At 36.7% G+C, this 27838-nt stretch overlaps 1 protein-coding gene across 1 annotated transcript; it reads left to right on the forward strand.

Moving 5' to 3' along the window:
* The first annotated feature begins 350 nt into the window (after positions 1 to 350).
* LOC118360531 (E3 ubiquitin-protein ligase MARCHF9-like) lies at positions 351 to 27838 on the forward strand. Its single transcript, XM_052484981.1, has 4 exons — positions 351 to 2092; positions 25101 to 25256; positions 25764 to 25956; positions 26408 to 27838. Exons 1-4 carry the CDS (start codon positions 1769 to 1771, stop codon positions 26734 to 26736), a joined length of 1002 nt encoding a protein of 333 aa, XP_052340941.1. The 5' UTR covers positions 351 to 1768; the 3' UTR covers positions 26737 to 27838.

A 27838-nucleotide genomic window follows, 5' to 3' on the forward strand; every position in this document is an offset into this window, starting at 1 on the left:
AGAAAGACAGACAGACAGAAAGAAAGAAAGAAAGAAAGAAAGAAAGAAAGAAAGAAAGAAAGAAAGAAAGAAAGAAAGAAAGAAAGAAAGAAAGAAAGAAAGAAAGAAAGAAAGAAAGAAAGAAAGAAAGAAAGAAAGAAAGAAAGAAAGAAAGAAAGAAAGAAAGAAAGAAAGAAACGCTCAGACAGGCATCGCCCTTTATATTTCCCGGGCGTGTAGTAGTAGTCCATGTGGCACTGTGACTGTATACGTCACTAGGCGAGATCAGCACCTTGGACAGCGACAGCGTCTCCTGTCACGACAGCGTCACCCATCCCTAACTACAGGGATACAGAGAGGGTGCATCCATATCATAAAGAGGAAACAGACTAATGACTGTAGAGTAGAAAATGGGAAGTGTCATACAGTTTTTCATTCTAGAAGGCTAGAATTAATTCCGGAAGTATAGGTCCTGCGTTGATTCTTTATCAAAGTCGACCATTTCGAGGAGAAATCAGGCAGCGAAATCGAGCAGTAGGCTATCATCCTCATCGTCACCATCTGAGAGGCTAGCCTACCATATCAACGGCATTACTGCTGTAATTGCCCTCTCGGGTGTGTAGACATCTCTATCTATGCGTCTGTAATTAAAAGATTGCAGCAACTGTTGTTTGAATTCTGGTCTGTTATTCTGAAATTTCGGTGCACCATATTTTCAACGGAAAGATAAAAGACACAGAAGAGAAATGCTGATGGGTATCGAATGAAGATGAGATGTATCGCTGTTTTGGGTGGCTGTATTTACAGCTACTTAACATGCAAATGCACTGGATTGTAAATTGGATCCACTCTGTGTGGACGTCGGGTGCAATGGGGTGGATCATTCTTGATGGATCAATCCGAAACATTACCGAGGAATAGAATATAAAAGAATGATCATGATCTGACCGCTGGGATGCTACTTAAGAACAATAAAAAGACGATATAATCACACGCCTTCACCTAACTTCCATTACATCGTCTTTCGGCACCCTTTTGGATTATGATTCTTGACAACAGTCTCAGATATAACTGTGTGACTGGTAATGGAATGTTTTTCACACCTCGCTCTACATTCTATTATGGCTCTACGTCACCCCGTTCTACATTTTATTATGGCTCTATGTTGCTCTCTCTTCCGCTAGTCATACTCTGTCTGTCTTCTGCTTTGGGTAGCAAAACATGGATTTTTGCTGCAAACCCCAAGTGCAATGCATTTGACGATGTGTGGAATTTAGATCGATAGTGCAAGCAATGGACTCTGGCATTGTACGTTATAGGCCTGTCACGCAATTGTGGTGGTAGGGGTGGAAGAAACATCTCACTAGACTGCATTCGCAGAGTTGTTCGGTAATGAATATTGAGAGTGTCTCGAGCTTCTCAAGAGAAAAATCTCCCATCCGCATTGTTTTAGACACACATGCCATCAGAGACAACAACCAAGACGTGGTCATTTATGTCTTACCATTTGACAGCACATTTACAGTAGGGTAGAGGCCTAACCTACAAGTTTGTTAAGCTCATCGGTAATGTTATTCAGAAGATGTATTGGTGAACATTTGTCATAGTTTATGTAGTAAAATAATTGGCTAAAAAGAATAATACCAAAATTAATAATACCAATAACCACAATAATATTATTATTAACAATAATAACATTTCTAAATCAACGGCATATTTTATATTTGATTGAGACCACATTATTGTCAAATAGGTTTCATTCCCTTCCGAAGAATTCATGTAGCCAAAAATGTTCAAATATCGGATCCGAATGTTTTTCAACGAACTGAAAGTGCTGGTTTTTATGCGAGACGATTCGAGACAGCCCGACAGATCCGACGCAGATAGACCGTCCAGCATGCGGGGTCTAGGGATGGGCGGCTGCGGCTGGCCTCCCTTTGTAGACTGCTCCTCCCGGGATGACGAGGAGGAGTATTACGGGACGGAACCTCGACCTCGGAGCCTGGGCTTTGAGGAGAAGGACCCCAAACTGCAAGTGGGCATGGACACCGTGTCGCTCACCAGCACCGCAAGCAGCCTGCGCTGTCGTATCTGCTTCCAGGGCCCAGAACAGGTACTGTCCGAGATAGATACATGCTCCTTCACGTTGTCCTGCTTTTCGCGCCACAACACAACACTGTTCAATTGAACCTTAGGCAATAGCCCTATGCTGTCCATGGTGCTGAATGTTAGTGCACCTATAGGCCTATAGTTAAACCTAAATGCCCTGGCTATATTTGGACCAGTTGCGAGTTGGTGTGTTCTGTGTTGACAAATTGATTTGGTTGAGAAAATACTGACAACTATTATTTGTATTGTAGTACTCATTGTGGATTATTGCATGACTGATGTCACGGTCCACGTGTAAACTTGAATAATAATTGGCCTGGCAATGAACTTGTAACGAATGGCAGAAGAGCATAAAAAGACTGGCACGCAGGCTTGTTTGTGGGCCTATAAGCCAAGGAAAGTATAGGCATGCAGAACAATGAACGAATCTTTGGTCCTCAGCCAAAACTTGACACAACAGATGTGCTGGATAATCATGGTCTTGAGATAATTATATATGGTGTACGTGCCACTGAAGCACAGATGGAAATCACCACTTAATCACTTTATAAGATTTGATGTTTGTCATAGTGTTAATACAATATACAGTAGGTGCTAATTTATAGCATCTGTAAATTCAATGGGATGTTGCAGAAATGAGAAACCATAGAAAATAACAGGCCGTTTTTTTACACCTGTAATTGAACCTTAAAGGCCCAGTGATTTATATATACACCGAGGGGACAAAACAGTAAGAACACCTGCTCTTTACATGACAGACTGACCAGGTGAATTCAATATTAGGAAGATGTTCCTAATGTTTTATACACTCAGTTTATTTCCACACTTATGATCATGCTCTTTTAGTGTAAGAGCTGTTTGAAAAGACTGCTTGAAATTTCAGTCTGTTTTGGTGGGATGACATGTGGGCCTGCCTGTTGACATCACCAGTCAATGAATTACTTAATGGACCAATAAGAAAGAGAGTTCCAAACCTCTCTGCCAATAACAGCACATTTTCTATTAACCCCTCCCCACTCAGACCCCTCCCAGACAGTCCTATAGCAAAATTCTTGCTTGAGAAATTGCTCTTTGCTAAGAAGCTGTTTTTGTTTCTTTTCACCATTTTAATTGAAAACAATCACAGTAAGTACTATATTGTTACCCAAGAATGATTTGATATTGAGAAAAAAACGTCTTTAAGTATTAAAGACACATTTATCTGTTACCTGGCTCTGGCCTGTTGTACCACCTTGTCTGGTTCTCAGGCTAGTTGATCAGGCCTTCAGTGAATAGACTATGAAGCACAGGCAAACAAACATATTCAGAAAACATTTAAAAGTGATTTAAAAGTAGCATCAATCTTCTTTAGATTGACATGATATTAACCTCTCTTTCAGAACCGCTTTCTACCACTTCGATTGAATGATTACTTGAAGGATCACTGGAAAGTCCATGATCAGATGAATTGAGGCTTTTCTGAAAGCAAACTCCATATTAGGAAGGAGTATGTTAAAAGCACTGTGTGTGTAAGCACTGTGTGTTCCACTGCATTTTTTTAGTAAGTGTAACGGCGTTCTTCGTTTGTCGAAAGAGAGTCGGACCGAAATGCAGCGTGGTGGTTACTCATGTCTTTAATAAATGAAGAGCGATACATGAAATAACTTATACAAATGCAAAACAACAAACGGAACGTGAAACCTAATTACAGCCTATCTGGTGAAACTACACAGAGACAGGAACAATCACCCAAGAAATACAAAGTGAAACCCAGGCTACCTAAATACGGTTCCCCATCAGAGACAACAAGAATCACCTGACTCTGATTGAGAATCGCCTCAGGCAGCCAAGCCTATACTAGACACACCCCTAATCAACCACAATCCCAATGCCTACAAAAACCCCAACAATACAATAAACCCATGTCACACCCTGGCCTGAACAAATAATTAACGAAAACACAAAATACTAAGACCAAGGCGTGACAGAACCCCCCTAAGGTGCGGACTCCCGGACGCACCTCAAAACCATAGGGAGGGTCCGAGTGGGCGTCTGTCCATGATGGCGGTTCCGGCTCGGGACGTGGACCCCACTCCATTAATGTCATAGTTCCTCCCCTTCGCGTCCTGGGATAATCCACCCTCGCCGCCGACCATGGCCTAATAGTCCTCACCCAGAACCCCACTGAACTGAGGGGCAGCTCGGGACTGAGGGGCAGCTCGGGACTGAGGCAGCTCGGGACTGAGGGGAAGCTCGGGACTGAGGGGAAGCTCGGGACTGAGGGAAAGCTCAGGACTGAGGGGAAGCTCGGGACTGAGGGGAAGCCCAGTACTGAGAGAAAGCCCAGTACTGAGAGGAAGCCCAGTACTGAGAGGAAGCCCAGTACTGAGATGAAGCTCAGGCAGGTAGTAGGCTCCGGTAGATCCTGGCTGACTGGCGGATCTGGAAGATTCTGGTTGACTAGCAGATCTGGAAGATTCTGGTTGACTAGCAGATCTGGAAGAATCTGGTTGACTGGCAGATCTAGAAGATCATGGCTGACTGGCAGATCTAGCTGCTATATGCAGACTGGCAGCTCTTTGCAGACTGACAGCTCTGGCTGCTTCATGCAGACTGACAGCTCTGGCTGCTTCATGAAGACTGACAGCTCTGGCTGCTTCATACAGACTGACAGCTCTGACTGCTCCATGCAGGCTGACAGCTCTGACTGCTTCATACAGACTGACAGCTCTGGCTGCTTTATGCAGACTGACAGCTCTGGCTGCCTCATACAGACTGACAGCTCTGACTGCTCCATGCAGGCTGACAGCACCCTGCAGACTGACAGCTCCTTGCAGACTGACAGCTCCTTGCAGACTGGCAGCTCTTTGCAGACTGACAGCTCTTTGCAGACTGAGAGCTCTGGCTGCTTCATGCAGACTGACAGCTCTGGCTGCTTCATGCAGACTGACAGCTCTGGCTGCTTCATGCAGACTGACAGTTCAGGCTGCTCCGAACAGGCAGGAGGCTCCGGCAGCGCTGTAGAGGAGGAAGGCTCTGATAGCGCTGAACAGGCGGGAGACTCCGACAGCGCAGGAGAGGAGAAAGGCTCTGATAGCGCTGAACAGACAGGAGACTCCAGCAGCGCTGTAGAGGAGGAAGGCTCTGATAGCGCTGAACAGGCGGGAGACTCCGACAGCGCAGGAGGGAAGGAAGGCTCTGATAGCGCTGAACAGACAGGAGACTCCGACAGCACAGGAGAGGCGAGGCGCACTGTAGGCCTGATGTGTGGTGCTGGCACTGGTTATACTGGAGCGAGGACACGCACAGGAAGCCTGGTGTGGGGAGCTGCTACCGGAGGACTGGTGTGTGGAGGTGGCTCTGGATTGACCGGACCGTGCAGGCGCACTGGAGCTCTTGAGCACCGAGCCTGCCCAACCTTACCTGGCTCGATGCCCACTCTAGCCCGGCCAATACGAAGGGCTGGTATGAACCGCACCGGGCTATGCACCCGCACTGGAAACACCGTGCGCTCCATAGCATAACACGGTGCCTGCCCAGTCTCTCTAGCCCCCCGGTAAGCACAGGGAGTTTGCGCAGGTCTCCTACCTGGCATAGCCATACTCCCTGTAAGCCCCCCCAATAATTTTTTTGGGCTGCTTCTCAGGCTTCCATCCGCGTCGCCGTGCTGCCTCCTCATACCAGCGCCTCTCCGCTTTTTCCGCCTCCAGTTCTTCCTTGGGACGGCGATATTCTCCAGGCTGAGCCCAGGGTCCTTTTCCGTCTAATATCTCCTCCCAAGTCCAGAAATCTTTTGATCGCTGCTCCTCACGATTAACCTAATTACAGCCTATCTGGTGAAACTACACAGAGACAGGAACAATTACCCACGAAATACAAAGTGAAACCCAGGCTACCTAAATACGGTTCCCCATCAGAGACAACAAGAATCACCTGACTCTGATTGAGAATCGCCTCAGGCAGCCAAGCCTATACCAGACACACCCCTAATCAACCACAATCCCAATGCCTACAAAAACCCCTTTACGACAATACAATAAACCCATGTCACACCCTGGCCTGAACAAATAATTAAAGAAAACACAAAATACTAAGACCAAGGCGTGACAGTAAGATGCCCAAATAATAATTTATTGGTGAATGAGACAAGATGAGTTAATTTTAAGTTGACTTTTTGCCTACATTTTCTCAAGTTAGAGATTGGGCCAACTATTTTTGTTGTTGTTCAGGTAACTGAAGTTGAGTAAACATTAAAAAAGGATGTGGAACCAGTTACTTAATAATAATTAGTTGAAACAACTAGATCATTTTTTTTACAGTGATGACCTATTATCTTAGACCCAGCAACTTTGTCATTTAATTGTTATTTCATTATTTAAGTGGTCACAACAGGGGACAGAGTCATGTCCCTGTCAGATAGTCTGGGTAGCCATTTGATTAGATGTTCAGGAGTCTTATGGCTTGGGGTCAGAAGCTGTTTAGAAGCCTCTTGGACCTAGACATGGTGCTCCGGTACCACTTGCTATATGGTAGCAGAGAGAACAGTCTATGACTAGAGTGGCTGGAGTCTTTGACAATTTTTAGAGCCTTCCTCTGAAACCACCTGGTATAGAGGTCCTGGATAGGAGGAAGCTTAGCCCCAGTGATGTACTGGGCCGTACGCACTACCCTCTGTAGTACCTTGCGGTCGGAGGCCGAGCAGTTGTCATACCAGGAAGTGATGCAACCAGTCTCGATGGTCTCGATGGTGCAGCTGTAGAAACTTGTGAGGATCTGAGGACCCATGCCAAATCTTTTCAGCCTCCTGAGGGGGAATAGGTTTTGTCGTGCCCTCTTCACGACTGTCTTGGTGTGTTTGGACCATGTTAGTTTGTTGGTGATGTGGACACCAAGGAACTTGAAGCTCTCAACCTGCTCCACTACAGCCCTGTCGATGAGAATGAGGGCATGCTTGGTCCTTCTTTTCCTGTAGTCCACAATCATCTCCTTTGTCTTGATCACGTTGAGAGGGAGGTTGTTGTCCTGGCACCACACGGCCAGGTCTCTGACCTCCTCCCTATAGACTGTTTCGTTGTTGTCGGTGATCAGGCCTACCACTGTTGTGTCATTGGCAAACTTAATGATGGTGTTGGAGTTGTGCCTGGCCGTGCAGTCATGAGTGAATGGGGCTGAGCACGTACCCATGAGGGGCTCCCCTTCTTGAGGATCAACGTGGCGGATGTGTTGTTACCTACCCGTACCACCTGGCGGCGACCCGTTAGGAAGTCCAGGATCCAGTTGCAGAGGGAGGTGTTTAGTCCCAGGGTCCTTAGCTTAGTATTGAACTTTGAGGGCACTATGGTGTCGAACGCTGAGCTGTAGTCAATGAATACCATTCTCTCATAGAAATTCCCATTCAAGTCAATATGGGTGATGGGTGAAGGGGTATGAGGCATAGAAATATAATCTAGTTCTGTGGTCTGAGGAGCTATGCCTGTTCTAGTAATTCTGTTTCTATGTGTGCACCACCACCAACCATTCCACTTGACTCACTGGTGTACACAGCTAGCTTCAGTATTGGCTGTGTCAGTCTTATATTTTGAATAGAAGCCAAATGTAAGGATCTGGGCAAAGCCTGGCAGCATTTGCTTCAAACTGGATGGGTGCCTGGATGGATGGGTTGGGTGTGTGGGAGGATGGGAGGATGGATGGATGGATGGGTGCCTGGATGGATGGGTTGGGTGTGTGGGAGGGAGGATGGATGGATGGATGGATGGATGGATGGATGGATGGATGGATGGATGGATGGATGGATGGATGGATGGGTTGGGTGTGTGGGTGGGAGGATGGATGGATGGGTTGGGTGTGTGGATGGGTGGGTGGGTGGGAGGATGGATGGATGGATGGATGGATGGATGGATGGATGGATGGATGGATGGATGGATGGATGGATGGATGGATGGATGGGTTGGGTGTGTGGGTGGGAGGATGGATGGATGGTTTGGTGTGTGGATGGGTGGGTGGGAGGATGGATGGATGGATGGATGGATGGATGGATGGATGGATGGATGGGTTGGGTGTGTGGGTGGGTGGGAGGATGGATGGATGGGTTGGGTGTGTGGGTGGGTGAGTGGGTGGGTGGGTGGGTGGGTGGGTGGGTGGGTGGGTGGGTGGGTGGGTGGGAGGATGGATGGGTTGGGTGTGTGGGTGGGTGGGTGGGAGGATGGATGGGTTGGGTATGTGGGTGGGAGGATGGATGGATGGGTGGTTCGGCATACTGGATTACTTTTACTGTACAACAAGTGTTTGTTTAAGTTTTATTCAGTTCCTCATATTCTGCTGATATTATTTTAATGTCTTTATAATGTCAGCCCAGTTCTTATAACTTCAACATAATGTCAGCCCAGTTCTTATAACTTCTCTATAATGTCAGCCCAGTTCTTATAACTTCAACATAATGTCAGCCCAGTTATTATAACTTCTTTATAATATCGGCCCAGTTATTATTACTTCTTTATAATGTCTTCCCAGTTATTATTACTTCTTTATAACGTCAGCCCAGTTATTATAACTTCTTTATCTTGTCAGGCCAGTTATTATGACTTCTTTATAATGTTGGCACAGTTATTATAACTTCTTTATAATGTCAGCCCAGTTATTATAACTTCTTTATAATGTCAGCCTAGTTATTATACCTTCTTTATAATGTCAGCCCAGTTATTATACCTTCTTCATAATGTCAGCCCAGTTATTATAACTTCTTTATAATATCAGCCCAGTTATTATAATGTTTTTATAATGTCAGCCCAGTTATTATGACTTATTTATAATGTCAGCCCAGTTATTATAACTTCTTTATAATATCAGCCCAGTTATTATAATGTTTTTATAATGTCAGCCCAGTTATTATAACTTATTTATAATGTCAGCCCAGTTATTATAACTTCTTTATAATGTCAGCCCAGTTATTATAATGTTTTATAATGTCAGCCCAGTTCTTATAACTTCTTTTTAATGTCAGCCCAGTTATTATACCTTCTTTATAATGTCAGCCCAGCTATTATAACTTCTTTATAATGTCAGCCCAGTTATTATAACTTCTTTATAATGTCGGCCCAGTTATTATTACTTCTTTATAATGTCTTCCCAGTTATTATTACTTCTTTATAATGTCAGCCCAGTTATTATAACTTCTTTATAATGTCAGCCCAGTTCTTATAACTTCAACATAATGTCAGCCCAGTTATTATAACTTCTTTATAATGTCGGCCCAGTTATTATTACTTCTTTATAATGTCTTCCCAGTTATTATTACTTCTTTATAACGTCAGCCCAGTTATTATAACTTCTTTATCTTGTCAGGCCAGTTATTATAACTTCTTTATAATGTTGGCACAGTTATTATAACTTCTTTATAATGTCAGCCCAGTTATTATAACTTCTTTATAATGTCAGCCTAGTTATTATACCTTCTTTATAATGTCAGCCCAGTTATTATACCTTCTTCATAATGTCAGCCCAGTTATTATAACTTCTTTATTATATCAGCCCAGTTATTATATTGTTTTTATAATGTCAGCCCAGTTATTATTACTTATTTATAATGTCAGCCCAGTTATTATAACTTCTTTATAATGTCAGCCCAGTTATTATAACTTCTTTATAATGTCGGCCCGGTTCTTATAACTTCTTTATAATGTCAGCCCAGTTATTATAACTTCTTTATAATGTCAGCCCAGTTCTTATAACTTCTTTATAATGTTGGTACAGTTATTATAACTTCTTTATAATGTCGGCCCGGTTCTTATAACTTCTTTATAATGTCAGCCCAGTTATTATAACTTCTTTATAACGTCAGCCCAGTTATTATAACTTCTTTATAATGTTGGCACAGTTATTATAACTTCTTTATAATGTCAGCCCAGTTATTATAACTTCTTTATAATGTCAGCCTAGTTATTATACCTTCTTTATAATGTCAGCCCAGTTATTATACCTTCTTCATAATGTCAGCCCAGTTATTATAACTTCTTTATTATATCAGCCCAGTTATTATATTGTTTTTATAATGTCAGCCCAGTTATTATGACTTATTTATAATGTCAGCCCAGTTATTATAACTTCTTTATAATGTCAGCCCAGTTATTATAACTTCTTTATAATGTCGGCCCGGTTCTTATAACTTCTTTATAATGTCAGCCCAGTTATTATAACTTCTTTATAATGTCAGCCCAGTTATTATAACTTCTTTATAATGTCGTAATAATGTCCGCCCAGTTATTATCATGTCTTTATCATGTCAGCCCAGTTCTTATAACTTCTTCATAATGTCGGCCCAGTTATTACAATGTTTTTATAATGTCAACCCAGTTATAATAACTTCTTTATAATATCAGCCCAGTTATTATAACTTCGTTATAATGTCGTAATAATGTCCGCCCAGTTATTATCATGTCTTTATCATGTCAGCCCAGTTCTTATAACTTCTTCATAATGTCGGCCCAGTTATTATAACTTCTTTATAATGTCAGCACAGTTATTAGAATGTCTGTAGAATGTCAGCCCAGTTATTATAATGGTTTTATAATGTCAACCCAGTTATAATAACTTCTTTATAATGTCAGACCAGTTATTATAACTTCTTTATAATTTCCGCCAAGTTATTATAACTTCTTTATAATGTCATCCCCAGTTATGATAACATCTTTATAATGTCAGCCCAGTTATTCTAACATCATTACAATGTCAGCCCAGTTATTATAATATTTTTATAATGTCAGCCCAGTTATTATAAGTTCTTAATAATGTCAGCCCAGTTATTATAACTTTTTTTAAATGTCAGCCCGTTTATTTTAACTTCTTTATAATGTCAGTCCAGTCATTGTAATTTTTTTTATAATGTCATCCCAGTTATTATAACTTCTGTATAATGTCAGCCCAGTTATTATAACTTTTTTATAATGTCAGCCCAGTTATTATAATGTTTTTATAATGTCAGCCCAGTTATTATAACTTCTTAATAATGTCAGCCCAGTTATAATAACTTATTTTTAATGTCAGCCCAGTTATTCTAACGTCTTTATAATGTCAGCCCAGTTTTTATAACATCTTTATAATGTCAGCCCAGTTATTATAACTTCTATATCATGTCAGCCCAGTTATTATAACATCTTTATGATGTCAGCCCAGTTATTAGAACTTCTTTATAATGTCAGCCCAGTTATTATAACTTCTTTATAATGTTAGCCAGTTATCAGAACTTCTTTATAATTTCAGCCCAGTTATTATAACTTCTTTATAATGTCAGCCCCGTTATTATAACTTCTTTATAATGTCGGCCCAGTTATTATAACTTCTTTATAATGTCAGCCCAGTTATTATAACTTCTTTATAATGTCAGCCTAGTTATTATACCTTCTTTATAATGTCAGCCCAGTTATTATACCTTCTTTATAATGTCAGCCCAGTTATTATAACTTCTTTCTAATGTTAGCCAGTTATCAGAACTTCTTTATAATTTCAGCCCAGTTATTATAACTTCTTTATAATGTCAGCCCCGTTATTATAACTTCTTTATAATGTCGGCCCAGTTATTATAACTTCTTTATAATGTCAGCCCAGTTATTATAACTTCTTTATAATGTCAGCCTAGTTATTATACCTTCTTTATAATGTCAGCCCCGTTATTATAACTTCTTTATAATGTCGGCCCAGTTATTATAACTTCTTTATAATGTCAGCCCAGTTATTATAACTTCTTTATAATGTCAGCCTAGTTATTATACCTTCTTTATAATGTCAGCCCAGTTATTATACCTTCTTTATAATGTCAGCCCAGTTATTATAACTTCTTTATAATATCAGCACAGTTATTATAATGTTTTTATAATGTCAGCCCAGTTATTATAACGTATTTATAATGTCAGCCCAGTTATTATAACTTCTTTATAATGTCAGGCCAGTTATTATAACTTCTTTATAATGTCGGCCCAGTTATTATTACTTCTTTATAATGTCTTCCCAGTTATTATTACCTCTTTATAATGTCAGCCCAGTTTTTATAACATCTTTATAATGTCAGCCCAGTTATTATAACTTCTATATCATGTCAGCCCAGTTATTATAACATCTTTATGATGTCAGCCCAGTTATTAGAACTTCTTTATAATGTCAGCCCAGTTATTATAACTTCTTTATAATGTCAGCCCAGTCATTGTAATTTTTTTTATAATGTCATCCCAGTAATTATAACTTCTGTATAATGTCAGCCCAGTTATTATAACTTCTTTATAATGTCAGCCCAGTTATTATAATGTTTTTATAATGTCAGCCCAGTTATTATAACTTCTTAATAATGTCAGCCCAGTTATAATAACTTATTTTTAATGTCAGCCCAGTTATTCTAACGTCTTTATAATGTCAGCCCAGTTTTTATAACATCTTTATAATGTCAGCCCAGTTATTATAACTTCTATATCATGTCAGCCCAGTTATTATAACATCTTTATGATGTCAGCCCAGTTATTAGAACTTCTTTATAATGTCAGCCCAGTTATTATAACTTCTTTCTAATGTTAGCCAGTTATCAGAACTTCTTTATAATTTCAGCCCAGTTATTATAACTTCTTTATAATGTCAGCCCCGTTATTATAACTTCTTTATAATGTCGGCCCAGTTATTATAACTTCTTTATAATGTCAGCCCAGTTATTATAACTTCTTTATAATGTCAGCCTAGTTATTATACCTTCTTTATAATGTCAGCCCAGTTATTATAACTTCTTTATAATGTCGGCCCAGTTATTATAACTTCTTTATAATGTCAGCCCAGTTATTATAACTTCTTTATAATGTCAGCCTAGTTATTATACCTTCTTTATAATGTCAGCCCAGTTATTATACCTTCTTTATAATGTCAGCCCAGTTATTATAACTTCTTTCTAATGTTAGCCAGTTATCAGAACTTCTTTATAATTTCAGCCCAGTTATTATAACTTCTTTATAATGTCGGCCCAGTTATTATAACTTCTTTATAATGTCAGCCCAGTTATTATAACTTCTTTATAATGTCAGCCTAGTTATTATACCTTCTTTATAATGTCAGCCCCGTTATTATAACTTCTTTATAATGTCGGCCCAGTTATTATAACTTCTTTATAATGTCAGCCCAGTTATTATAACTTCTTTATAATGTCAGCCTAGTTATTATACCTTCTTTATAATGTCAGCCCAGTTATTATACCTTCTTTATAATGTCAGCCCAGTTATTATAACTTCTTTATAATATCAGCACAGTTATTATAATGTTTTTATAATGTCAGCCCAGTTATTATAACGTATTTATAATGTCAGCCCAGTTATTATAACTTCTTTATAATGTCAGGCCAGTTATTATAACTTCTTTATAATGTCGGCCCAGTTATTATACTTCTTTATAATGTCTTCCCAGTTATTATTACCTCTTTATAATGTCAGCCCAGTTTTTATAACATCTTTATAATGTCAGCCCAGTTATTATAACTTCTATATCATGTCAGCCCAGTTATTATAACATCTTTATGATGTCAGCCCAGTTATTAGAACTTCTTTATAATGTCAGCCCAGTTATTATAACCTCTTTCTAATGTTAGCCAGTTATCAGAACTTCTTTATAATTTCAGCCCAGTTATTATAACTTCTTTATAATGTCAGCCCCGTTATTATAACTTCTTTATAATGTCGGCCCAGTTATTAGAACTTCTTTATAATGTCAGCCCAGTTATTATAACTTCTTTATAATGTCAGCCTAGTTATTATACCTTCTTTATAATGTCAGCCCAGTTATTATACCTTCTTTATAATGTCAGCCCAGTTATTATAACTTATTTATAATATCAGCACAGTTATTATAATGTTTTTATAATGTCAGCCCAGTTATTATAACGTATTTATAATGTCAGCCCAGTTATTATAACCTCTTTCTAATGTTAGCCAGTTATCAGAACTTCTTTATAATTTCAGCCCAGTTATTATAACTTATTTATAATGTCAGCCCCATTATTATAACTTCTTTATAATGTCAGGCCAGTTATTATAACTTCTTTATAATGTCAGCCCAGTTATTATAACTTCTTTCTAATGTTAGCCAGTTATCAGAACTTCTTTATAATGTCAGTCCAGTTATTATAAGTGACTTATAATGTCAGCCCAGTTATTATAACTTCTTTATAATGTCAGCCCAGTCATTGTAATTTTTTTATAATGTCATCCCAGTTATTATAACTTCTGTATAATGTCAGCCCAGTTATTATAACTTCTTTATAATGTCAGCCCAGTTATTATAATGTTTTTATAATGTCAGCCCAGTTATTATAACTTCTTAATAATGTCAGCCCAGTTATAATAACTTATTTTTAATGTCAGCCCAGTTATTCTAACGTCTTTATAATGTCAGCCCAGTTTTTATAACATCTTTATAATGTCAGCCCTGTTATTATAACTTCTATATCATTTCAGCGCAGTTATTATAACATCTTTATGTTGTCAGCCCAGTTATTAGAACTTCTTTATAATGTCAGCCCAGTTATTATAACTTCTTTCTAATGTTAGCCAGTTATCAGAACTTCTTTATAATTTCAGCCCAGTTATTATAACTTCTTTATAATGTCAGCCCCGTTATTATAACTTCTTTATAATGTCAGGCCAGTTATTATAACTTCTTTATAATGTCAGCCCAGTTATTATAACTTCTTTATAATGTCAGCCAAGTTATGATAACGTCTTTATAATGTCAGCCCAGTTATTCCAACGTCTTTATAATGTCAGTCCAGTTATTATAACATCATTATAATGTCAGCCCAGTTATTATAACTTCTTTATAATGTCAGCCCAGTTATTATAACATCTTTATGATGTCAGCCCAGTTATTAGAACTTATTTATAATGTCAGCCCAGTTATTATAACTTCTTTCTAATGTTAGCCAGTTATCAGAACTTCTTTATAATTTCAGCCCAGTTATTATAACGTATTTATAATGTCAGCCCCGTTATTATAAGTTCTTTATAATGTCAGGCCAGTTATTAGAACTTCTTTATAATGTCAGCCCAGTTATTATAACTTCTTTATAATGTCAGCCCCGTTATTATAACTTCTTTATAATGTCAGGCCAGTTATTAGAACTTCTTTATAATGTCAGCCCAGTTATTATAAATTCTTTATAATGTCAGCCAAGTTATTATGACTTCTTCGTAATGTCAGCCCAGGTATTATAACGTCTTCATAATATCATCACAGTTATGATAACGTCTTTATAATGTCAGCCCAGTTATTCCAACGTCTTTATAATGTCAGTCCAGTTATTATAACATCATTATAATGTCAGCCCAGTCATTATAACTTCTTTATAATGTCAGCCCAGTTATTATATCTTCTTTATCATGTCAGCCCAGTTATTATAACATCTTTATAATGTCAGCCCAGTTATTATAACTTCTTTATAATGTAAGGTCAGTTATTATAACTTCTTTATAATGTCGGCCCAGTTATTATAACTTCTTTATAATGTCAGACCAGTTATTATAATGTCTTTATAATGTCAGACCAGTTATTATTTCTTTATAATGTCAGACCAGTTACTTTTATGTTTTTATAATGTCAGCCCAGTTATTATTTCTTTATAATGTCAGACCAGTTATTATAATTTTTTATAATGTCAGACCAGTTATTATAATGTTTTTATAATGTCAGACCAGTTATTATAATGTCTTTATAATGTCAGACCAGTTATTATTTCTTTATAATGTCAGACCAGTTATTATAATGTTTTTATAATGTCAGACCAGTTATTATAATGTTTTTATAATGTCAGACCAGTTATTATTTCTTTATAACGTCAGACCAGTTACTATAATGTTTTTATACTGTCAGACCAGTTATTATTTCTTTATAATGTCAGACCAGTTACTATAATGTTTTTATAATGTCAGACCAGTTATTATTTCTTTATAATGTCAGACCAGTTACTATAATGTTTTTATAATGTCAGCCCAGTTATTATAATGTCTTTATAATGTCAGACCAGTTATTATAATGTCTTTATAATGTCAGCCCAGTTATTATAACGTCTGTATAATGTCAGACCAGTTATTATAACGTCTTTATAATGTCAGACCAGTTATTATTTCTTTATAATGTCAGACCAGTTACTATAATGTTTTTATAATGTCAGACCAGTTATTATAATGTCTTTATCATGTCAGACCAGTTATTATAATGTCTTTATCATGTCAGACCAGTTACTATAATGTTTTTATAATGTCAGCCCAGTTATTATAACGTCTTTATAATGTCAGACCAGTTACTATAATGTTTTTATAATGTCAGACCAGTTATTATAATGTCTTTATAATGTCAGACCAGTTACTATAATGTTTTTATAATGTCAGACCAGTTATTATAATGTCTTTATAATGTCAGACCAGTTACTATAATGTTTTTATAATGTCAGTACAGTTATTATAATGTCTTTATAATGTCAGCCCAGTTATTATAACTTCTGTATAATGTCAGCCCAGTTATTATAACTTCTTTATAATGTCAGCCCAGTTATTATAATGTTTTTATAATGTCAGCCCAGTTATTATAACTTCTTTATAATGTCAGCCCAGTTATTATAACTTCTTTATAATGTCAGCCCAGTTATTATAATGTTTTTATAATGTCAGCCCGGTTATTATAACTTCTCTATAATGTCAGCCCAGTTATTATAACTTCTTTATAATGTCAGCCCAGTTATTATAACTTTTTTATAATGTCTGCCCAGTTATTATAATTTCTTTATAATGTCAGCCCAGTTATTATAACTTTTTTATAATGTCAGCCCAGTTATTATAACTTCTGTATAATGTCAGCCCAGTTATTATAATTTCTTTATAATGTCAGCCCAGTTATTATAACTTCTTTATAATGTCATCCCATTTATTATAACTTCTTTATAATGTCAGCGCAGTTATTATAACTTTTTTATAATGTCAGCCCAGTTATTTTAACTTCTTTATAATGTCAGCGCAGTTATTATAACTTCTTTATAATGTCAGCCCAGTTGTTATTTCTTTATAATGTCAGACCAGTTATTATAATGTATTTATAATGTCAGACCAGTTATTATAACGTCTTTATAGTGTCAGACCAGTTATTATTATGTCTTTATAATGTCAGACCAGTTATTATTTCTTTATAATGTCAGACCAGTTATTATAATGTCTTTATAATGTCAGACCAGTTATTATAATGTCTTTATAATGTCAGACTAGTTATTATTTCTTTATAATGTCAGACCAGTTATTATAATGTTTTTATAATGTCAGACCAGTTATTATAATGTATTTATAATGTCAGACCAGTTATTATAACGTCTTTATAGTGTCAGACCAGTTATTATTATGTCTTTATAATGTCAGACCAGTTATTATTTCTTTATAATGTCAGACCAGTTATTATAATGTCTTTATAATGTCAGACCAGTTATTATTTCTTTATAATGTCAGACCAGTTACTTTTATGTTTTTATAATGTCAGCCCAGTTATTATTTCTTTATAATGTCAGACCAGTTATTATAATGTTTTTATATTGTCAGACCAGTTATTATAATGTTTTTATAATGTCAGACCAGTTATTATTTCTTTATAATGTCAGACCAGTTATTATAATGTTTTTATAATGTCAGACCAGTTATTATAATGTTTTTATAATGTCAGACCAGTTATTATTTCTTTATAATGTCAGACCAGTTACTTTTATGTTTTTATAATGTCAGCCCAGTTATTATTTCTTTATAATGTCAGACCAGTTATTATAATGTTTTTATAATGTCAGACCAGTTATTATAATGTTTTTATAATGTCAGACCAGTTATTATAATGTCTTTATAATGTCAGACTAGTTATTATTTCTTTATAATGTCAGACCAGTTATTATAATGTTTTTATAATGTCAGACCAGTTATTATAATGTTTTTATAATGTCAGACCAGTTATTATTTCTTTATAATGTCAGACCAGTTACTATAATGTTTTTATACTGTCAGACCAGTTATTATTTCTTTATAATGTCAGACCAGTTACTATAATGTTTTTATAATGTCAGACCAGTTATTATTTCTTTATAATGTCAGACCAGTTATTATAATGTCTTTATAATGTCAGACCAGTTATTATAATGTCTTTATAATGTCAGCCAAGTTATTATAACATCTTTATAATGTCAGACCAGTTATTATAACGTCTTTATAATGTCAGACCAGTTATTATTTCTTTATAATGTCAGACCAGTTACTATAATGTTTTTATAATGTCAGACCAGTTATTATAATGTCTTTATCATGTCAGACCAGTTATTATAATGTCTTTATCATGTCAGACCAGTTACTATAATGTTTTTATAATGTCAGACCAGTTATTATAATGTCTTTATAATGTCAGACCAGTTACTATAATGTTTTTATAATGTCAGACCAGTTATTATAATGTCTTTATCATGTCAGACCAGTTATTATAATGTCTTTATCATGTCAGACCAGTTACTATAATGTTTTTATAATGTCAGCCCAGTTATTATAACGTCTTTATAATGTCAGACCAGTTATTATAATGTTTTTATAATGTCAGACCAGTTATTATAATGTTTTTATAATGTCAGACCAGTTATTATAATGTCTTTATAATGTCAGACTAGTTATTATTTCTTTATAATGTCAGACCAGTTATTATAATGTTTTTATAATGTCAGACCAGTTATTATTTCTTTATAATGTCAGACCAGTTATTATAATGTCTTTATAGTGTCAGACCAGTTATTATAATGTTTTTATAATGTCAGACCAGTTATTATTTCTTTATAATGTCAGACCAGTTACTATAATGTTTTTATACTGTCAGACCAGTTATTATTTCTTTATAATGTCAGACCAGTTACTATAATGTTTTTATATTGTCAGACCAGTTATTATTTCTTTATAATGTCAGACCAGTTATTATAATGTCTTTATAATGTCAGACCAGTTATTATAATGTCTTTATAATGTCAGCCAAGTTATTATAACATCTTTATAATGTCAGACCAGTTATTATAACGTCTTTATAATGTCAGACCAGTTATTATTTCTTTATAATGTCAGACCAGTTACTATAATGTTTTTATAATGTCAGACCAGTTATTATAATGTCTTTATCATGTCAGACCAGTTATTATAATGTCTTTATCATGTCAGACCAGTTACTATAATGTTTTTATAATGTCAGACCAGTTATTATAATGTCTTTATAATGTCAGACCATTTACTATAATGTTTTTATAATGTCAGACCAGTTATTATAATGTCTTTATCATGTCAGACCAGTTATTATAATGTCTTTATCATGTCAGACCAGTTACTATAATGTTTTTATAATGTCAGCCCAGTTATTATAACGTCTTTATAATGTCAGACCAGTTACTATAATGTTTTTATAATGTCAGACCAGTTATTATAATGTCTTTATAATGTCAGACCAGTTACTATAATGTTTTTATAATGTCAGACCAGTTACTATAATGTTTTTATAATGTCAGACCAGTTACTATAATGTTTTTATAATGTCAGACCAGTTATTATAATGTCTTTATAATGTCAGACCAGTTACTATAATGTTTTTATAATGTCAGACCAGTTACTATAATGTTTTTATAATGTCAGACCAGTTACTATAATGTTTTTATAATGTCAGACCAGTTATTATAATGTCTTTATAATGTCAGACCAGTTACTATAATGTTTTTATAATGTCAGACCAGTTATTATAATGTTTTTATAATATCAGACCAGTTACTATAATGTTTTTATAATGTCAGACCAGTTATTATAATGTCTTTATAATGTCAGACCAGTTACTATAATGTTTTTATAATGTCAGCCCAGTTATTATAATGTCTTTATAATGTCAGACCAGTTATTATAATGTCTTTATAATGTCAGACCAGTTATTATAATGTCTTTATAATGTCAGACCAGTTATTATAATGTTTTTATAATGTCAGCCCAGTTATTATAATGTCTTTATAATGTCAGACCAGTTACTATAATGTTTTTATAATGTCAGACCAGTTATTATAATGTCTTTATAATGTCAGACCAGTTACTATAATGTTTTTATAATGTCAGCCCAGTTATTATAACGTCTTTATAATGTCAGACCAGTTATTATAATGTCTTTATAATGTCAGACCAGTTACTATAATGTTTTTATAATGTCAGACCAGTTATTATAATGTCTTTATAATGTCAGACCAGTTACTATAATGTTTTTATAATGTCAGACCAGTTATTATAATGTCTTTATAATGTCAGACCAGTTATAATAACTTCTTTATAATGTCAGACCAGTTATTATAATGTTTTTATAATGTCAGTCCAGTTACTATAATGTTTTTATAATGTCAGCCCAGTTATTATAACGTCTTTATAATGTCAGCCCAGTTATTATAATGTCTTTATAATGTCAGACCAGTTACTATAATGTTTTTATAATGTCAGACCAGTTATTATAATGTCTTTATAATGTCAGACCAGTTACTATAATGTTTTTATAATGTCAGACCAGTTACTATAATGTTTTTATAATGTCAGACCAGTTATTATAATGTCTTTATAATGTCAGACCAGTTACTATAATGTTTTTATAATGTCAGACCAGTTACTATAATGTTTTTATAATGTCAGACCAGTTACTATAATGTTTTTATAATGTCAGACCAGTTATTATAATGTCTTTATAATGTCAGACCAGTTACTATAATGTTTTTATAATGTCAGACCAGTTATTATAATGTTTTTATAATGTCAGACCAGTTACTATAATGTTTTTATAATGTCAGACCAGTTATTATAATGTCTTTATAATGTCAGACCAGTTACTATAATGTTTTTATAATGTCAGCCCAGTTATTATAATGTCTTTATAATGTCAGACCAGTTATTATAATGTCTTTATAATGTCAGACCAGTTATTATAATGTCTTTATAATGTCAGACCAGTTATTATAATGTTTTTATAATGTCAGCCCAGTTATTATAATGTCTTTATAATGTCAGACCAGTTACTATAATGTTTTTATAATGTCAGACCAGTTATTATAATGTCTTTATAATGTCAGACCAGTTACTATAATGTTTTTATAATGTCAGCCCAGTTATTATAACGTCTTTATAATGTCAGACCAGTTATTATAATGTCTTTATAATGTCAGACCAGTTACTATAATGTTTTTATAATGTCAGACCAGTTATTATAATGTCTTTATAATGTCAGACCAGTTACTATAATGTTTTTATAATGTCAGACCAGTTATTATAATGTCTTTATAATGTCAGACCAGTTATAATAACTTCTTTATAATGTCAGACCAGTTATTATAATGTTTTTATAATGTCAGTCCAGTTACTATAATGTTTTTATAATGTCAGCCCAGTTATTATAACGTCTTTATAATGTCAGCCCAGTTATTATAATGTCTTTATCATTTCAGCCCAGTTATTATAACATCTTTATCATTTCAGCCCAGTTATTATAATGTCTTTATAATGTCAGCCCAGTTATTATAACGTCTTTATCATTTCAGCCCAGTTATTATAATGTCTTTATAATGTCAGCCCAGTTATTATAACGTCTTTATCATTTCAGCGCAGTTATTATAACGTCTTTATCATTTCAGCTCGTTTAATATAACGTTCATGACTAATGGGCAAGTAGCTTCTCTCCCCCACTCAAATCGGTATGTGGTTAGTCAATGAATGTATCTTATAATAACACGTTTTTAACATGCGAGACGGGGGGGATTCAATGTTGAAGGTCCAATACAGCTGTTTTTATCTCAATATCAAATTATTTCTGGGTAACAATGAAGTACCTTACTGTGATTTTTTTTCCATTAAAATAGTCAAAAATGTAGCTTGGACTGTCTGGGACAGTTGTGGCTGCTGAGGAGAGGATGGCTCATAATAATGGCTGGAACGGAGCAAATTGAAAGGTATCAAACACATAGAAGCCATGTGTTTAATGTGTATGAAACAATTCCACATGTACTGACATTTCAGGTGGTCTTTTCAAGAGCTCTTACACTAAAAGGACATTATCATAATTTTCACAATTTCACAGTATTATTCCAACCTCCTAGTGTGGAAATATATACATCACACAGGAAAATCACTTTTTTGACATCACTGGGCATTTAAAACGGGAAAATATTGATTTGTCTAATTGTCGTCCCCCTGTCTAGAAACAGGGTTCCTGGTTACTTAGGGAGGAATAAACATGGGTTAAATGAGCCACTGTTCTGCATTTGAGATTGGAAATAAAGAAAAGGATTTGGGATGTAATTATTTCTGCAGTGAGTGTAGTTTCTAATATTGCACTATTAAATATAATTTTCATGAGTCATCAGGGACTATGGCCTTATCTCAATTTAATTTGGTCAACTCCTACCGTCCTCTCTTGTCTCCTTTTGAAAAATCTCAAAGGTAATCGAGGAGAGGTGTTGAGGCGAGGGAAAGTGGACAAACTAGTGCTTGTATGAAATTAGCCCGTCTCCACGCCTCATCCAAGAAGAATAGCTGCTGCCTCTGCAAAAGCTAGTGGGAAATCCACATAAACAAATAACCACTCACACATCATCAGGCAAATTACGTTTACAGGGGTGGATCCCAAAATAAATGTGTAAAGTAATAAAAACGAATTAAGTTTGTTGTGCAAGTTGTCGGTCCAGTGTGGCTTAGTTGGTAGAGCATGCCATTTGAAATGACAGGGTTGTGGGTTTGATTCCCACGGGGGACCAGTACAAATGACCATTTATGCTCTGGATAAGAGTGTCTGCTATTTGACTAAAATGTTAAAATGCAAGACAACCAACCAACTTAATTAGTGAGGGTAGTTTCTAATATTCCACTATTGGAATGATTTTAAATCCATGATGGGGAGTATGCAAAGGGGGAGAAGCCTCGGGATGCAGCCTGACTTCCTTCCCATCTCACGAGATGGGATGTTTGCTGTAGATGCTGCTAGCAATTAATAGGAAACTGCATTCAGAGGAATGACTAGGCTACTCTTTTAAAGCCCAATCCAGCCAATTGATTTCAAAATCAAATCATTTCTGGGTAACAATGAACTACCTTACTGTAATAGATTTCCATTAAAATTAGCAAAACATTTTAGCAACTCAAAAATATTTCTCAAGCTAACAATATGGTAGGACTGAGTGGTCTTGAGTGTGGAGGTTGAAACTGAAAACTGAAAACTCCCACTAGCTTTTGCAGAGGCAGCAGCTATTCTTATTGGATAAGGCGTGGAGACGGGCTAATTCCCTAGGAACTCTTTTGTTATTGGTCCTGTAAACCTGCTGATTACAAGGTCCTGTGTATCTTGTATTTTCAACAATCATGAAACAACACTGATCAAATTTGTTCACACGTTTACAGTGTTAGTTTTATCAGCTGTTGTACAATATAATATAAAACAGGAAAAACAGGGAAAACAGAATTTTGGCTGCACTGGGACTTTAACTTCAGCCCTTTTAGATGTGTGTAAATAGGCACATACATAACTGTTTAAATGTTTCTACAATGCTCAACATTCTCCCTATTCCTCAAGAGTCAGTCTGTTGAAAGGGCAATGTTTGCCATAGGTGCTGCAGTAGGGCCTGTATTGATTGAGTTCACTGAGAGTCTGTCTCTGCATCCCAAATGGAAACCTATTCCCTACATAGTGCAATACTTTTGACCAGAGTCCTATGTGTCCTAGACACGTTCTATGTGAACAGTAGGGTTTGAATGGCTCACCTCCCATTCACCTGCCTGCACTTCGAATCTCTGAGCACCCCTGTCAATGTTTCTGGGTCCTAATAGGCTCGTTCTGGCCAACAGGCCACAATCAAGATGGGTGCATGCATTGATCTACTAATGATTCCTAGATATGAATAATTTTAGCACTAATGATTCCTAGACCTGAAACATTTAGCAATAATGATTCCTAGACATGAATCATTTGAGAACTAATGATTCATAGACATTCATAATTTTAACACTAATGTTTCCTAGACATTCATAATTTTAGCACTACTGATTCCAAGACATTCATAATTTTAGCACGAATGATTCCTAGACATGAATCATTTGTGCACTAGTGATTCCTAGACATTGTGGTCCTTCTGTGGCTCAGTTGGTAGAGCATGGCGCTTGTAACGCCAGGGTAGTGGGTTCGATTCCCGGGACCACCCATACGTAGAATGTATGCACACATGACTGTAAGTCGCTTTGGATAAAAGCGTCAGCTAAATGGCATATACTACTACTACTACTAATTATTTGACTTCTAATGATTCCTAGACATTCATAATTTTAGCACTAATGATTCCAAGACATTCATAATTTCAGCACTAATGATTCCTAGACATTCATAATTTTAGCACTAACGATTCCTAGACATGAATCATTTTAGCACGAATGATTCCTAGACATCAATCATTTTACCACTAATGATTCCTTCACAGGCATAATTTTAGCACTAGTGATTCCTAGACATTAATGATTTTAGCATTGATGAGGAGTAACGAAATAACCTCCGCATTTAGCTACAATACGGACGTTTTCAGCACTTACTTTTTAAGAAGGAAGTTAGCCAACATTTACTAAGGTGGAAATCGTGGAAGAGAAGGAAGATACTCTATTTAATAATGAATAGGTCATTCATAGTTGCTTTCTGACTGTTTCAAAGTCTACATTAAGTGGGAGGATTGTGATGTTGAGTTAAGGTCCCACAACCTGTGTGAACCCACTCATCATCCGCTTCCTGAGTGTGCCAGACAGACATACACCAAACCAGTAGCTTCGGAGAGACATTGAAGGCTATCCATAATCCAATATTGTTTGTTTTTTCAAAATATTTTCAATTCAGAAATAACTTATGGTATGTTATGCCACGTCAGAACATTGACTTAAATAGGAATATCTGTTCTAGTAATTCTGTTTCTACTCCTCTGTCTCCTGCAGGGTGAGCTGCTGAGCCCGTGTCGCTGTAAGGGCTCTGTGCGCTGCACCCACCAGCCCTGCCTCATCCGCTGGATCAGTGAGAGAGGCTCCTGGAGCTGTGAGCTTTGCTACTTCAAGTACCATGTTCTGGCCATCAGCACCAAGAACCCACTGCAGGTACCTTTCCTCAGCCTGTCCAACCCCTCATTCTCTGGGACTTACGCTCTGGCCAGAATCAGACCCTATTTCCTAGGTACTTCATGCGGTACAATACGGTAGTAGCTACACCTTGCCAACTGCAAGATATTCGCCATATTGTTCACACCTATCCTTTCAGATCTACACAAGTGTCTAAGGGATAGGGGCTAGGGGTCTGTCTCATCCACTCCAGTCGTATTTTCATTGTGCACAAGGTCTACTCTCATCTCAAATTAATTAATATTTTTTCTAGTAGCCACAGATCTTATCTCACAGTTTTCTGCTAATGCATCGATTTAAACAATGCACAATACCACAATCAGGAGTATGCAGTGCTCTGCTCAGGTGCACCAGTCTAGGCATTACAGTTACTCACTTTGCTAGAACAAATCGTGGGCACTCACAATGATGGTGTGAGGACTGGACTTCACCATATTGTCCCTTTCTTACTGTCCCTGTCTTGGCCCTTGTGGCTGTTCTGTTCAGTGGCAGGCCATCTCCCTGACGGTGATTGAGAAGGTCCAGATTGCTGCCATCATCCTGGGCTCCCTGTTCCTCATCGCCAGCATCTCCTGGCTCATCTGGTCGTCCCTCAGCCCCTCGGCCAAGTGGCAGCGTCAGGACCTGCTCTTCCAGATCTGCTACGGCATGTACGGCTTCATGGACATCGTGTGCATCGGTGAGGGGGATGAATCATGTGAAACTGGACCGTTGGCATAGTCACACAAATTCTCATACACAGGCCCATGAATACACACACATGCACGCAGGCAGGCAGGTAGGCATGCACAAAGATGCACGCAGGCATGCAGGCAGGCAGGCATGCACACACATGCACTCAGGAAGGCAGGCATGCATGCACACGCACAGACACGCACACACACGTAAATCTTTGTAGATAGATTTGTTTTGTGTGAAATGGTGCATTGCCAACCTGAAAACAGATGGTACTAGCTTTGTATCTGCACTGTGTGGTTATGCCAAATGCCAGTTATATATACTAGTGCTATAGTATTTGGCTGATTCTTACATATTAGTTGCTGGAAGTATGTCATGCAAAAGCCTTTAAAATCATTAGAAATCTTGCCTTTCCCATATCTGTAAAAATAAAAAACTCTCTCTCTTCCCAGGCCTTATAATCCACGAGGGCTCATCAGTGTACCGAATATTCAAGCGATGGCAGGCTGTCAATCAGCAGTGGAAAGTATTGAACTATATAAAAGCCAATGACTTGGGGGACCCGCTGAGTAGCAGTAAGGGTGGGGGTCGGGGCTCACGAAGTAACTCCCATGGCCTGGGTAGTGGCAGCAGTGGGAGACAGAACCGGAGGTTCAGGACTATTCTGGACCACCACTGTGGCTACACCATCCTGCACATCCTCAGCCAGCTACGGCCCCACAACCCACGCTTTGGCTCCACGGCCAACCGGGAGGTGGTGATGAGGGTGACAACGGTATGAGACTGAATGTGGAAGGGCTGGAAGAAAAGACTAAAACTGGGTATCGTGTTTTCTTTTTTAATCTGGCCAGTTCTTTCAAGTGATTCTGTCAACACCATTGAGGAACTGGATTTCAATACCCAGCCCAGGGAAGGACATGTACAGACAAGACCATGTCTTGCACTGCAGTCAAGCTACTGTGATATTGTAACGGCCATTGCCATGCTAGGCTCATCATGATTCCTCCCAAGTGGATGTATCCTACTGGAGCAGTGGTTTGCCCTGAAACAAAAACAGACAGAACATGCTGAACTATGAGGATCTTTCCAGGAGTTTGTTTAGAGGTGCACATTTGTAATAATTGAAGAACTGATATTATGAGCTACGTTGAACATGCAAGGCTTTATAACAACGCAATCCAAGGTGAGAACAGATATTTTTCGGGACAATTTCAGGATGCACAAAGATTATTTTATCTTTAATGTATTTTCTCCTGCGTTTTTTGGTATGATTTCCATTTTACTCATTTCTATTTTTTTTGTGGCAGTATGATTTAAAGAGATACCTGAAACTCCTTATGCCACGCCAAACATGAACAAACTCTGAATAATAATTAATTTACGAGTTTTGTAGTTCTGAAATATTGCTGTAGATAATGATGATTAGGCTACAGACCAGAGAACAACAAATACATCATATCTAAGACATCATATGAAAACAGCAGTTATTACTGCAAACAATAAATACAGGGATCAATGGATAGACTACAAAATGAAGATTATTTATTTATTAACATTAAAATGACTCCTCGTCCTATCTTCTCTGCAATAAAGATATCTGTACATTTCATGGTGAATTTTGCATGGGTATATCATTTTTGTATGCAGCATCATCATCACATAACATTTAAGCACTTCTACAAATTTGCTCATTCAGAATGGTGCTTTTCAGAAAAGCTTTTTATTCATCTGGTTTCATTGCACCAAACTGTTTTTTGAATCTGTCAAATAGCAGTGTGTTATTTCAGCTAAAACAAAGATGACTGACTCGCTGCTGTGTGCTGATGATTCAGATTTGGATTAAAGATGGAGATCTATGTAATCTCTTGCTATTCACTATCTCA

This window comes from Oncorhynchus keta, chromosome 28, assembly GCF_023373465.1.
Source record: "Oncorhynchus keta strain PuntledgeMale-10-30-2019 chromosome 28, Oket_V2, whole genome shotgun sequence".
NCBI lineage: Eukaryota > Metazoa > Chordata > Actinopteri > Salmoniformes > Salmonidae > Oncorhynchus > Oncorhynchus keta.